Raw genomic sequence first — 15,475 nt, 5'->3', positions numbered from 1 at the left:
CAACTTTCAGATGCAAGGCTGTAGTCAGGCCAATGGAATTCTACCAAGAAGAACAGAAGTTGACTGCCAGTGAAGCTGCAGGTCATATGGACAAATCCCTCTTATTCAGAACTGACATTGATACAACCTGTGATAGCTGTCAGGATCAAGTCTGTACACAGGTAGCAGGAGTGCAGTAGGTGCCTCTTCTACCACTCATCCCAGCCTGAACAGAGGAGAGAAAATAAAAAGTGGAGCAGAATGGAGTTCTTCCAAACACTACATCTCAAATATCCTTGGAAACCTTTGTGCTGTTGGGCAGCATATGATTGACTCTGAGCAGCCTCAAGAGAGGTGAAATGCAATGCAAAACCCAGCCCTCATTACCTGTGAGTAATGAAGAGTTAGTAGTATAAAAATAGACATATGGGTATTTAGCAGCTTTGCTATAAAAAGAGAAATCTTTCCAAGTTAATGTGGCAATATGTGCACACATAAGTATGTGCATGTATGATACACAATTAGCAGGATGAAGTAGATGGCATATTTTTGGATTTCAAGAAGTGTTTTTGTCATCCTATTTCTCAATAGTAATTAAAATAGAAATTCAGATCTATTTCTAAGTCGGTTTAGATGTACACTGAAAATTGAATAAGAAATCATAATTAGCAACCTGCTATTCAAAGGCAATATGCCAAGTTAGGGAAGTAGTATTGAGAGGAGGAGCCAAGAATTTAATCTTGCATCCTATTCAGTAGGTGAGGTTTGTGAGAAAAATATAGATGGCATGGGCAAAACTTTTTCTGGGTGAGCTCAGTCTAGTAGCTGTAGCACAGGGGTGGAAACCTGCAGTGTACTGTGCTCAGTGCCAGAGCTTCACAAGTCTTTGTTTTTGAAGGGAGGCACAGTGATTTTATTAGAAACAAGTGTTTGATGCATGAAGGGATGAGGATGCACTCTACAAAGCATTGGGGAGAATAAAGAGTGGTTGCACAAAATGATTCAGGAAACACCACTATCCAGGGAAGGAACTGGCCACTGAGTGACTGAATAAAGAAAGTGAGGAAATGTGAGACAAAGCAGCATTTTGTGTATCTAGAGGCAGCCAGGAAGCAGCTTGCTGTGAGCAGCAGGAGAGGGGACTGTCGGAATTTCGTACAACTGCAAATGTCTAGTCGTTCAGTATGTCATGGAAACTGCAGATGATCTTTGCAATCCAAGTGAATATTATAACAGGGACTTACTGGTGGTGAAAATCTCTTTGGATTGATCCACTTACCACCCTTCAAGGAAGATTCTTGTCAGAAGTCAGCAGGTGGGCATGGACGTGGCATTCTGTCTCTTTTTGGATGCCAGATGGGATTGCAACGTCTGAGAAGGTTCTCTGAAGTAAATAAACTACCAAGACAGCTACCAAATCTAGTCCCAAGCGTAAATGACTGGGTTTAGTTTTGCAGAATGTAACTAATTTTTAGAAATTTCATAATGGTGCCAAAGAAGGACGAACAAGGTGTGTTCTTAGATATCATTCATGTTCTGCATATAAAGCAGGAAGGAAGGTAAAAACCAACAAAACAAATAAAAGTCTTTAAGTGTTCTGCTAGTCAGATAAGTTATATAAGACTTGGGTGTTATACAATGAAATGCATGTCTATATTCTCCTGTGAGAAGAGACTGTGTTGTGTGACTGGCCTCCAGCTCACTGGAGAGGAAGCAATCTTCCAGACTTGTTAGGACAGACTTTTTCACACGGTGTTAAATTAGCAACCAAGGGAAATGATAGAAAAGCAAGAAATAAAAACACTTACTTAGCAGAGAGACAAGATATTGAGAATAAAATTAAACAAGGCCCCAAGGACTGAAAGAGGAGTTCTTCAACTGCCTGCTACCAACGTGATGAGGCTGGCTAATAAGCAAGCGGCAGTGGAATGCACTTACTAACTTCTGAATGTAAATGCTGATAAACTGGAGTTTCTCACACTAGGAGGGAGAATTCCTGTGATTGGAATCAAAGGACAGAAGTAAGTTTAGAACAGCATTTTATGGCTAAAATGACATTGCGTCTTTCCCCGGCCATTGCACAAAATGATCTTGAAGATCAATCAATACCTAAAATAAATGTTAATGGGGTTGCTGATGACTGCTTACACTGTCAAATCCAACTAAAGATCTGGATGAGATAATAAGTAGCCTGTTGTGCATAAGGGGAGGGGGAAAAAATGTTTTTTTTTCCGTGTGTGTGTACATGTATGTGAAACCTTCAACACAAGTGGCATATTGGTGGTTTCGTTCTGCTAGCATGGGAGCATATTTGCAGATATTGAATAGATGACAGTATCAGAATGAAAATTCTCCTGTCACTTATTAGTATAATATCTTGGATCCATTCTCAGTAGGTAAAGAATTGAGATAAGAATTGAGCTCAGAACTAAACTTGGATGTTCCACAGATGGAAGTGGTTGTGGCTTGAAAACACCTTTCTTGGAAATAGAATAAAAATCTGAAGTGTTCTGATATGTACTTCAGCTGAGATATTCAAATAAACAGACTTTAGTGCCTAAAAAACATCTGAAAGTGCTGTATCTTGGTAGTTCCAGAAGAGGTAAATTTCTCAGAACTTAAAACAGTGCCACTGTAGCTCAGCTGAAAGAAAATCGGTGGACAGAAAGATTCCGATAGTAATTGAGTTGCTTGTGTAAACAGCTAGAAAGCTACAAGGCTATAGCTGATAGGGGAGACTGTGCTGTTATAAAAAATAAGGAAAATACTTCATTGCTTACACTAAAAGGAAGTTGAAAAGTTGAAAGCTTAGCTATAGATTAAAAAAGCAAAAGAAATTAAGAAGAAATCAGCAGGAAGTCTAAGGAAATCTTCCAATTGCATTAACAGCAAAAATATTTTAGCCATTATATCTATCATAAATGCATGTGGTAGGTTTGTCAATAATAGAGACAAAAAGGAAAAGTATCCAGTAAATATTATTATTCTAGGAAAAAATAAAACAAAAAATTGATTTTTCACTCTCACATAGAAATAATGTGATGGCTTTCATAACAACCAAAAAATATTGTGAAAAAACTGTTATTAAAACGCCTACTTTGTAAAACAGCTGGTTGAGACAGCTTGTATTCAAGAATTCTGAAAGAACTAATTAAGGAACTTTGATAGACATCCATGTCGATATTTGCAGTAAGTGTGTCAGGATACTGGGGAAATTCTGCAGAACTGGAAGAAAGTTAATACTGCTTTTAAAAAGGGTAAATGGTATAAGCTGGGTGACAGTACTTAATTACATCTGCTCTACTCCTGCCAAGTAGGACTGCTTGGTAATACGAAGATTGCTGCCTTAACATCAATCTGAGTAAAAGTATCAGAATACTTTATATAGGATCAAAGAGCTGGAAAAGGGTTTATAATTACTTCATAATCTAAAGGGCTTATTTGAAAGGACATCTTGTTGCAGTGTCAGTTTTTCAAATGAGTTTACCAGTTTGACAAAAGTCATGTAGGACATCCTACCTCCAGTCATGTTCTTAAATTGACAACTCTACACATGCACTTAAGTGAGTGCCTGGTACAAATGGCTATGTCACGTTTGGTTTTAAACAAAAGTATAAACAGGAATTATTGTCAATTAACTCTACCTATAATTGTCCTGTAAGTTCTGGGTTATGTTCTATATAGGAGTTTAGGAGTAAGCCAGAAGACAGCATTAAAATTGTACTGATGATCTGCTGATAATTTAAAGATTAGGGTAGAAAAAAAAAGGCAGAGTTCAACTCACCAATGGAGCTAGGTATCTCAAAGGGAACTAACTAATACAGTGGAGGGTGGAAATACCTGGCAAGAAATACATCACAAACAGACTTGATGTCATGATAGACAATGAACTAAAATAATTTATTTTGGCCAAACTGTCTGATAAGATTGTTGCATGGATTAACAGGGAGATCTCAGGAGAGAAGAGGAATGGCCATTCTGCATTGAATGACAGTAGTGTGCGCCAATGTCTGCCTTTCTGCCTTTTTCTCTGAAAAACTGGAAAGGGCTCTAAAAGATCCTGAAGTAGCACCTTGTAGGCTTTGGAAAAACTGTATTTCGTTGTGTTGCTCCCCTTTTCACCATTACCCACAATCTGTCTGGACAGAGTACAAGAGTGATGAAGTAAGCAAGGAACTTGGGGTTGAACCAACTAATGAGCAAAGAATAAAAGAGTTTAATAGCAAGCAGTTGGAGCTCACAGTGACATTTTCAAAGAGCAAGACTAATAACTTAATGCTGTAAATATTCTTGAAGGACAGAGATTATTTATTGAGCTGAAAATGGAAGTTTTAGGATCATTGAAAAATACTTGGATTGGTGGTAGACAAAGAGTCTTCTTTAGGCTTAGTGTGACTTCCTGACAGTCAGATCTATTAGTCTGTACATTAGTTTATGTTCTCAGAGAAGCAGTGAGAAATATTGAGTTGTTATTTTGATATTAGATGGGGAATACCACCAGAAAGTGCTGTAAAGGAAATTCCTGTTTTGTCAGAAAGATATCTTGGCTGGTCTGGAATTCATTTCCCATCATGAGTTCTATAAGTATTTCCTGTAATTTTCTTCTCTTCTGCAAGGTAACATCAGGATTCAGGAGAACAATCAGCCCTGCAGGTATCTTAATGCTTTTTTTGCTGTAAGATAGTGAAAGAAATGGAATTACCTTCTCACTGATGGCATTTTCTTATTTTACTGAAAAAGAGACGGATTTGAGCTGTGTTGTTAAAAGATCCCATATTTTTCCTGTGACAGTTGAATATGTTACACTGTTTCTTCCTGATCATTTCATGTTCCTTAATTACAGACTTAGTTTAAAATCATTAATCTCCTTCCTCTCCATCTTATATTTCTTTTCACTTAAACAATTGACTTTTGCTGATCAAAATAGAGAAATCATGGAGGTGAAAAGTAATAGTCATTATTTTTTTCTATGCTGAAATTTATGTCATACAAAAATTACATGCAAATATGTGTGAGAGGACATGATGTGGGATTATTAGAAGCATCTCTGGATTATCAGAAGCGTCTTAGTGACTGTGTGCACTAGATTTTCAATTCAATCAAATAAGTTGAATGAATGAGAAAGAAAAATAATTGAGATTAAAAGTAAGAGCATAGGCTGGACTAGAGGCTGCTAAGCTGTTACTGTGAGTCCTCTTCTGCTCAGCAATAGCCAGAAATTCTTTGTTGTGAGGAAATGAATGAATAGGGACATATTTCTGTGGGTGCCCATCAACAAATTCCTTGTCCATCACTGAGTCTAGGATCTTCTGTCCAAGTACACTTTGTCTGTCAGTGAAATTGGCTGTAATGACTGCCTTTCCTTCCTCTCAGATGTCTTACCTAACCTCTCAGGTAAATGACATCTTCCCGGGGTAGGTGAATAGGGTTGTTACGTGCGATAGAAGGAACCCTTCCAGCTTTTTGCCAAAATTGAGTAGGGTGTTACTGTTGTTTTGTATCTTATTTGTCTCAGGCATCACCGATGGCAGTGGAAGTATTTTCCAAGTAGCTTAGGGCTCTGTTCATGGTAATCTGCCGCTGGATCTTATGCTTGTTAATGAGAAACAAGAGGAATATCCCAAAGGTGTTTGTGGGGAGGGGGTGTGGGGTTTGAGTGCTTCAAATATTTTGCTTAAGTTTTAGTTTTATCAGGACAAATGTCTCTAGCAGAGCTTGTGCTATGACTGTACTATGTTTGTGGGTCCCACGATACTCAGGATATTTCCAAAGTATACAAGCAGCTTGAAGTGTGTGAGGAGACGAGTGGGTGGAACAGACTTTACAGAAAGCCCTGAGGGAAGTAAATACTGAAGCTACAGCAGTGCTTAGCAAAGACTGGGAGATAGAGAACTGAGCAACATCTCAAAAGACAGAGAACATAAGCTGGGAGGAGCAGACTCTAGTTGTCAAAAGCCCTTTCCATAGCAGAATTTCTTTTAATATAGTGAAATAGATTTGTTTGCGATATATGATTGTTTATTAGCATGGATTTTTCAAAAGGCAACACTTTCATAAGGCTGGCTAAACTTTGGCCACATAATTCCCAGTCTTTTTGAGGATTTCATCCTGTTATTGAAGACATCTTGCTTATCAAGGCAGGGCCTGTGTCTTATATGCAGTTCAGAATCAACATTTCCAACATTAATGTCCCTACATATTTGGAAGCAGAGGCAGGAAAAAATCTGGTGTTTGACAATTGGTCTGTGGAGACCCCAAATCTGTCATCAGTACAGCATGTGTCTGCTGCAGCATAATGCTGTTCTGTTCTAAAATTACCCTTCCTTGGAACCCCTTGAATGACTGTCTTTAGTAACATAATGAAAGATGGAAGGATGCAGCATTTTCATGCTATGAAACATTTCACAGCATTTTACTCACTGTGTGATGCATTGTCATCTATACTAAAATGAAAATTGTTATACCAGTTTAAAATCAGACCAGATATTGCTGAAAAACTATATGCAATAGTGAGGGAAACATATGAACATATGCTCATGTTTGGGGGGTTTTCCTTTTTATAGATACTGATGCAAGTTCTCATAATATTATTGTTCAAATTAGTTCTGCTGAGAATATCTTAGATGTTATCAATGGTGCGTCTGTACATCCCTGTATGAACTGCAATTCATGTGAATAAGATTTCTGTCTCCTCTGACATGATTTGACATTTTTATATTGCTGAACTCATAACCCAAATGGCCAAGGTTTGAAAGCAATTCATTTTGCATCTTGCTGCCTGTGAACACCTTTTGAAAACAAATACATTTGTTTTTGCCAACTTTTTCACAATTTCTAGAAAAGGCCAGCGATAATCTTAGATACAAACTACTGCATGCTTAGTTTGGGACTTGTGTGTTTTCACATGCACAGGTTAAATAAATAAAATAGCTGCTGTTGGTATGAATTGTTCCAGAGACATCAGGATGGTACTGCACTGATGCATTGCAATGAAGGTGAGAGTAATATAGCAGGGCTTTGTCATATATATGCTCATGCTTTATTATATGGGAGCATAGTTTTGTATGGCAACATCAAACACATCCCCTCTTCTTTTTATTTTGGTATAGCTGCTGTCTGCTGTTCTGGATCACATGAAGAAAACTCTTCTGCATCAAATCCAACTCAGAAGCTCTCCCTGATAAAAAATAGGATGGTTTCATTGCATCAGCCTTCTAAACCAGGTACCACAAGTCCTCTTCCTTACATCCTCCTTATCTCTCCTTCAGAATCTAGGTGTAAGATAGATGCTGGCAGTCACAAGCACCTCTCCCCAGAAAGTTATGACACTGTATTTCTGACTGGAACTAGAGCAATGACTCAGAAAGGCCGCTGTAAACTTGAGGCAATTCCTTATTTCTGTATGAAACAAAAACAAATAAACAAACAAACAAAACCCAACAAACAAAAACAAAAACCAAAACAAACAACAAAAAAACCCCAAAACCAAAACACCCAAACAAAGTAAGCAAACCAAACCATAAAGAACCCCAAACAGCCCTCCACAAAAGAAACATAACTCCCTTCCCGCTCAATAAGCCAAAAAAACCCAAAACCCAACACAGCAGGAAAAGGGAAAAGAAAGAAAAAGGAAAGAAAAATAAAATCATCAGCACACTGAAATCCACCAGATTTGGGGTTGGGAGTTCTTGAAATAAAAGCTAATTAGTGGAGCTGCTTTCCCACCCCTCTAGAACAAACTATCTTCTTTGATATTGAATGAAATTTTTTTCCAAATGGAGTTTTATTTTCACGGCATTGTGAAAACCAAGTGAGCTGTGAGGATTTTTAACTTGTGTTCGCTGCCTCTTGTCCTGTCAGTGGGCACTACTGAGAATGTCCAGCTTCCTCTTCATTCCCTCTCATCCATGTGTTTGCACACATTGATAAAATCCTCCATACCGTACTTTTCTACAGACTGGACAGCCCCAGCTGTGTCAGCCTCTCCTCTTGTGAAAGATGTTCCAGTCCCTCAGTCATCTTTGTGGACTTGTGCTGGACTTGTTCCTCTAAGTCTGTGTGTCTCTTGTATTAAGGAGCCCAGAGCTGGGCGCAGCACTCCAGATGTAGTCTCACCAGTGCTGAGTAGAGAGGAAGGATCACCTCTCTTGGTCTGCTGGCAGTGCTCTTCCTAACGCAGCCCAGAAAGCTGTTGGCTGCCTTTGTTGTAAGGGTGCAGGGCTTGCTCACAGGGAGCTAGCTGTTCACCACTCTCCCAAGTCCTTCCCTTCAGCTGCTTTCCAGCCAGTCAGCCCCCAGCACAAACTGGTCTATGGGGTTATGCCTCCCGAGGTGCAGGATTTAGCTTTTCCTTCAAGGGATTCCTATCAGCCCAATCCCCAGCCTGTTGAGGCCGCTCTGCATGGCAGCACAGCCCTGTATGTGTCAGCTGCTCTTTTCTTTCTGTAACCTCTGTGAACTTGCTGCGGGTGCACTCTGTCTCCTTGTTCAGGTTGTTAATGAAGATGCTAAACAATAAAGAAAGACCTCTGGGGATTAGAAAAGCCACACGTTCCTCCCAGGAAGTGGCAAGGTGACCTAGAGGAATGTTCCTTATAGTAACATCTTGCAGATGGTATCTAATTCTTTGAAGTCCTTTCTGACATACCCTGGACTGTCCATGAGCTTTTTTCGATCTAATCTTCAGAGCATTTTTGTCATATCTTAAAATATGTCCTTTGCTGATTGTAGTAATACAGCTATATTTCTCTCTTATACCTTTTCTTTCTTTTAATTTGTCACGTTTTTCCTTTTTGCTGACTTGTACTTGAGGTTCTCCAGGTTCATGAGCAAAGCTGGATATGAAACATGTGTAAGGTGGTACATAGTGGAGTTAGAGGTTTCAGCTTTCAGTGCTCTCTTTCACGGTGCCCACGAGTGTACCCAGTTTTTTTACTCTGTGGTTTGTGCTAAAAACCAGCTTATTGTTGATCCATCACAATACAATTTCTTCAGCCTCAGGTTGTGGTGGACAGGCCTTATAAAGCCCAGAGAGTTGGGAATTAGGTGCTTTTCAAGGGGAAAGTTGTGCTCACCTATCTCGGTTGTGAACCACCTTGTCACATGAGACACACTCAAAGGATTAAGTCTGCATTGGTACAGTCCTTGTCACTGCAAGGTGAGGTATTAGTAAGGTTTGATGAAATGATTTTGTCATAAACAAGAGTTTCAAGCAACTGTCTATTTGGAAAAGGAATTTCTTCTTTCCTAAGTTTTCACTTTTCTCTTTCACTGTTATGCTGTTGTAAGAGAAATTGCTTTCTGGGTTTTATGACCAACTAAAAAAATTATCTGATAAAAATATTACTTCTACTGACAATAAGTCTGTGGATACTTAGTTAACCTGTCAAACTTCAATAAATTTGAAACAGCACAGAGGGTCTGCATCAGGACTCTGCTTTGTTTCACACAGCTGTGGAGTTTCTGAGCTATTGAGATCCCTAAAGCTGTTTAACTGGATCATCAAACTATAGCCTGGAGCTGTGCACAGACATTTTTTCCTAGATCCATCAGAGCGAGGAGAATGGCTGTTGACCTCGTTCCTGTGTGCTGCTGGAATCTGGTATTGTATACACACACACATATACACAATTTGCCAGTTCATCTGCTTGTGGCTTCCATGTGAAAATGATGGGCTGGACACTGCCCAGACCCTTCCTATGCTGTATGCATTTGATGAATTGGGCTAAGAAGATATTTGGATGGTTGGCCCAGGTGTCAGTTTTAGAGAGGCAGCAAACTCCAGTATGAGCAGGCCAGAAAGAGTTGGGGAGTGTCCAAAGGAATGGAGGAGGAGAAGTGTTTGGGTGGGAGACCACAGCCTGCGCCAAACCACAGTTATGTGCAACTCTGTAACATCCGTGTTTCTCTTACCCCGGCACACTGAAAGTTGTTTTATAAAAGTGAACTTAGAATTAGCTTCAGTAATTAGGAGAAAATTTGTTCGTTTTTGCTGTTGCATTCAAAAGATGCTTCCATTTCTTCTTTTTTCTGAAAGTTTAGTTAAGTATCAGCAAACTTCTGGAGGCTCTTATGTTTCTATTTTTGCTCCACCTGTGCAGCTACACTTCCTTGTTATATCCCTGACCTTAATTCTGTCCTTCCTACCTACCTGTTCTCCACAGGAACAGGGCTACCAAAGGGATAACTTTGTGTCATTCATGGTTGCAAGGTTTGAATACCCTCTGAACATCAGGATCCTAAACATGAATGTTTAGTCTCATTATTTCTCATTTGGCCTGGGGACATTCCAGTTATTACTGTAATATTATTATTACTACTGAAAATAAATATAATGCAAATTAATATCAGCTCTATTCAGCTCCACTCTGTGTGGGAGAGCTTTGTGCAGCTAACATCCCTTCAGGGAGTTTATATTAGATCGATGAGACGACAGTGAATTCTTGTCTGGTTTATAATATGCTGATTATGAAAAATTCTGGCCAAGATGATCTAGAGTTTTTAATGCTTCAAGCAGACGCTGGAGTTTGTTAAGAAGGTATTCTTATTCATCCTGCTAGAGGAAAGAAAAACTGTTTAAAAAAGATAAAAAAAAAATTATGTTAAGCTTGCATTGCTCACCTATTTGGCTTGAGACCCTGTCAGGCTCTTTCTATTGCTAAGAGAGGATTGACCTTTAGATTATCAGTTCTTTCTCTCTGCCAAAATGCTAAATCCATACAGTTTCAATATCCTTGTTGATATTATTGGTATTATTCTCATTTGTGACTTTGAGTACTCATGGCCTAGACATTTGTATCCCACTGATACAAATTCACTGTTGATACCAGTGGGAGGAATCTGACTTACATCTGCCAAGAATTTGCAGGTTAGTTTTCATTCTTACATGTTCCTTGACCTGCTCTGGGAGAGATTCTGTTGTTATTGACGAGGACAAAATTTCTTTTTTCTCTTCAGTTCTTCCATTTTTTGGGAGATATAGCCACCATACACTGCACATCTAATCACTCACGTGCCCCTGTTACCTCTGCTCCCTGAGCTGGGATAGGCCTCACTGAAACCTTTGGTTTCTCACAACAGAAGTCTCTTGTATCATCGGCTCAAGCTGTTCATGGGTGACTTCCACAGACAGTTTTGGCAAACCAGACTGGGTGTTATCTTCCATTGGAGTCCTGGTGTCCCAGGAGAGGCAGCAGATGCTTCTGGAAAACAGTTCCTCCCATGGAGATGTTGAAGGTAGGCAGAGCTGCAGTTCCCCTCGAATGGACACCTTCCTTTGCCCAGCTCCGGCTGCAGCTGTGGGTGGCAGCAGCAGGAGTCAGCAGGCTGAGGCTTCAGGCCCATGTCACTAAAAGTACCACCATGAGCTGTCTCTGGTGCAGAGCTCCCAAAGGCACAGTCAGCACCTGAGAGTCAGTAAGAGCCAAGTAATGCATGTGTGCTGCCTCGGTCATGTATGGATGTACTCTAAACAGCTGGCCCCTTTATATACTCATTTCCTATCTCCCCATTTTGGGATAAGCTACTTTTACTTACAGAGACTGGATTTTTCTTAGGAAACTAAATCCTATACAAGCCATAACTGGCTCCACATGCCTGCTGTCTGACTGGCAAGGTCTCGGGCTTTTGTTTTGTTGGACATGTCTTCATCCTTTTTTTGGTTCCTTCTGTTCTCATTTCTTCTATAATTTCCTTACTTAGACCCTTAATTTTTACTTGATTATCTTTTTTTTTTTGTTTGTTTTGCACATAGTTATTTCTTTATTCTCATGACTCCTTTCTTCAAACTCCTTATCCATTTTCCTTTTATTATCTCTCTTCCATCCATGCTGTGTGTCTCTTGTTTTGTTGTGGGTTTTTTCTCTTCACAGGGGACATTTTCCTCCTGAACACCAGTAGACTCCCAGATAGATGTGAGTTCAGCCTGCAAAGCCCTATCCTGCCTGGGAGCTTGGATTCTTGCTTGCTGGAACTGGCCATATGTTCCCAGGATGCTGTTACTCTCCTCCAGAGATTCACAGTTGAAATCAGATATGTGGAGACAAACAAAAATACAATAATTTCTCTGAGAGTTGGCCATGAGGAGAATGCTGGGTAAGACAATCAATTTTCAACTGTTGAGCCTTTGAATTGCAAGGTAGAGTGGAGTTCCTCCAGGCTGCTGTTTATCAGTGTCTTTTGCCTTCTTAAAGTCATTGTTGCTATTACAGCAGAAAATAAAGGTATAACTAACTGTCAGGACTGAAGCATGCAGCCTCCTGACAGGATGCCTGTAAAAGACACAGGTTTTGTGTGTCCCCTTTGCAAAAAACACACTAGCTTAGATCTCACTCTTCTTCCCTCACATTTAGAAGAGTGAAGAGTGATTAATGCTTTCACCAGTTCAAGGACTGCAGCTGTAAAATGCATTCAGTCCAAAAACTGCCTTGGTAACATGACTGATATCTCTATGGATTCAGTGGGTCCTATCATTGCTACAAGGGTCACAGCTCTCATTTTGAGGTGGGGTTAATTTTACCTCTTTAGTAATTTCCTCCTTTCTAGTAGGTTCAAGAGCATCCACTTCTGCTCCATTTGTAAAGTTCAGGGAGGGAAAAAACTGAGGCTAGAGGTAAGAAGAGGTGAAGGAAAACAAAAGAAGGTGTAACAACCCCAGATCTTGTCCTGTATTCCCTTTGCTCTTGTCAGTGTTTTACTTTTTCATTCCTGTGTGTAGCAGAATGCAGTAAGGAAGTGAAATGGGTAAAGGGAACAAATCACAACAGGAAAAAGAAAGAGAAACGTCCACGTGTCATCTAATTTTGCCATTTTCCATGTGCTTATTTTTCCTTTGCTGCAATCCGACTTATAAGAGCCTGGGTCAGACACGTAACAGAGTTTTTTATTTCCATCACCTGACTGACTCCCATGGAGAACTTAAGCAATAGATCCCAGTTCTTGTTTTCTTTGAATTCTTTGGCACTCCCCAGGCTGCCATGGAGATCTGTAGCCAAGACTCCCAGTCAGCCAAAGATAGCAGAGTTTGACTAAAAAAACTTATTTTTCCTTCTTTCAGATCTTTCTCTCTCTTTCTCTCTGATTTTTAGCTGTTGCTCAGTTCGTTCCTTGCTGTTCCTTCCCCATCTTCTTGTCAATTTCACTGGGAATCTGTTGCATTTTCTGGGATTAGTTTCTAATATCCTTTTTTACCTACTCAAAGCTGCCTTTGCTGCTTTTTGTACATTTGACAGGCCTCTGCAGCTGTGACTCCATTCCCCTATGTAAACTCATTAAGTACCCTTTTTCTGCACCTTACCGGTCAGACCAGGTTTTGCTGATAATCACTGCAGCATCTCTGGAATGGATCATGGGTATTGTTTAGCAGCTTCTTTGAGCACTGCAAAACAATTCTATGTGAAGTCAAGATTATCATCTCTCTAAAAGTGATGGCATTTAGATTTATTAGAATGAAGTTAGCTTTACTGGAAGTTGGCATAGACACTGGTATTACTTTTTCTTAGTGAAATGAAGCACTGGTAAGCTCAGAGAGTTTACTCTTAAGATTTTAAACAAGGGAGGTGATCAACTCCTGTTTGAAATCAAGATAGAAAGGAGGGATAGAAAAGAGATAAAACAAAGTTAGGAACCATGTTGGTCAAATACCCTTCCTTTTCCCCCTCATTACAGGGAAACATTAAAATCTCAGTACAATTAAAAAAACCTGACCATGCAGGCAGAACAGAATTTATTTCTAACACAGTGATTGACCCGCTTCTTGCTAGGCAGGTAGCCTGAAATGAACATTCTCTCCATGATTAAGATTTTAACAACATTGGTTGTTAAGGAGAGACCACCCTGAAGTGTTCCCACTTTACAGGGACTTTCCACAGGGAGGAGGAGTTCTACAAGCTTTTCTGTGTTAACCAAACACTGATGCACAATTTAGAGCAGAACAAGGAGGACAATGAGCAGCGACCTTGAGATAGGTGCCTATGTGTGGTTCATAGTGTAACCAGAGAAAATTACTACCAAGGGATTGTGTTCAGGTCACAGTAGAAACTTGGACATAGGAAAAAGGCTAGGTGTCACTTTTTTCGGATAATCAGACACTCCAGGAAATCATGCTTCGGCCCTTTTTGTCACCTCTCAATTCCATGACCAAGCTATACCTCATCATAAACTCCAGCTGCGCCAGACTACTTCAGTGAACTGTCCTCTTTCTGGACCTAGACATTTTCTACAGATGGTGTTTTCTCCTTCAGGATCCATCAGCTACATAGCTCCCAAAAGCTTAGATATATGTCACATGTAAGAGAAAGCTTCTGTCCTGTTCACCTCACCAACTAGTAGGATTTATCATTAAATTGGTAGTATTGAAGCTGCCACTATTTTGTCACACATAAGCCTTAGTGAAAGAACAAAGAAACAGATGGACTTTCAGCACCACGTTCTCTGAACACGTCGGGCAAAGTCACAAAGTGACAGTGTTTACTGTTATATACCACACCTATAGATCATGTGTATTCTGAGTTATTACCGTTAAAAGGAGAACTGCTGAGGGAGTGAGGTGTTTGAAATTCTATGTATTACAAAAAAGATATAAAATTCTATTTCTCATTATGTCAGTAAAGCTCAAACATCAGGAGCCCATAGCCTTGCTTGCAAGGCCAAGCCTTCTTTGTCTGGCACTTAACTCAAAAAACTGTCTTCACTTTCTCAGGGTTATGGTTATGATGCTTATTCAGGTCACATCTAATATATTTTTCACCTTTTTTTTAAAACTTTTTTTAAAAAATGTTTTCACTATTTTGCTTATCCCACCTTTTCATCTTTATGACACAGACCCAGAATCAGCCACAGTTGAAAATTCTTGAGTCCTTTGTGGTTTTGAGTGGTTTCACATGCTTGTGTTTGTTGTGGACCACAATTATTTTAGTGTTCTCAGCTAAAACTTTTTCAGTAAGAAACTAGTTTCTCTCAACTCTAAGTACTCACACTTCAGTGACAATTAAAATGCATCATTTGGGGCAGGGATAATATTTTCCCTTTCTGCAGTCAATAAGCCAAGCTGATTTTGTTCTATTTTCATTCTAAAATGGCCACAGTACTCTTGGTAGATCAGAAAGCAAAAAGTTCATTGCCATGTGCACACATGGGTTTTCAGGTAGCCAACCTCACAAAACTGTTTATTGCTTAGTTTTTTGTGTCTTCCCCCCCTTTTTCTTGGAGGAGTGGTGGTGATAAAATACTCCACCATCTTCTGAGACACTTGTAGTAACTTGCCATCTTTGACACTTATACTCTACTAATGTGGTTGTTTTCATCCACTAAAGTTATTTAACTTCTACTGTACAGATGACAAGGGAGAAGCCTGGTAAGTGTTCTCAGAAAATATCTAAATGCTTGCTGACAACAATGAGCAGAGCCATTTCAATTAAAAAAATGTATCTACAAAGGGTGAGGCTGTCCAGCTGCTGTATAAGACTATGATTTTTGAACACTAATATGGGAGCATGAT

General features: G+C 39.6%; 1 protein-coding gene across 2 annotated transcripts in view; it reads left to right on the top strand.

Annotated features, from left to right (window-relative positions):
• Positions 1–15,475, top strand: part of LTK (leukocyte receptor tyrosine kinase) — a 96,107-nt gene that overhangs the window by 33,857 nt on the left and 46,775 nt on the right. For both annotated transcript variants that reach the window (XM_042038210.1, XM_042038209.1), the window contains exons 2-4: positions 7,089–7,202; positions 11,059–11,214; positions 11,850–12,072. In XM_042038210.1, coding sequence (XP_041894144.1) covers positions 7,089–7,202; positions 11,059–11,214; positions 11,850–12,072 — 493 coding nt within the window. The remainder of the gene's footprint in view (positions 1–7,088; positions 7,203–11,058; positions 11,215–11,849; positions 12,073–15,475) is intronic.

Source organism: Corvus kubaryi, unplaced genomic scaffold (assembly GCF_017639235.1).
Source record: "Corvus kubaryi isolate FWS band 111438036 unplaced genomic scaffold, C.kubaryi_AGA036_p1.0 37392, whole genome shotgun sequence".
Classification (NCBI taxonomy): domain Eukaryota; kingdom Metazoa; phylum Chordata; class Aves; order Passeriformes; family Corvidae; genus Corvus; species Corvus kubaryi.
This window is presented reverse-complemented; position numbering and strand designations above follow the sequence as displayed.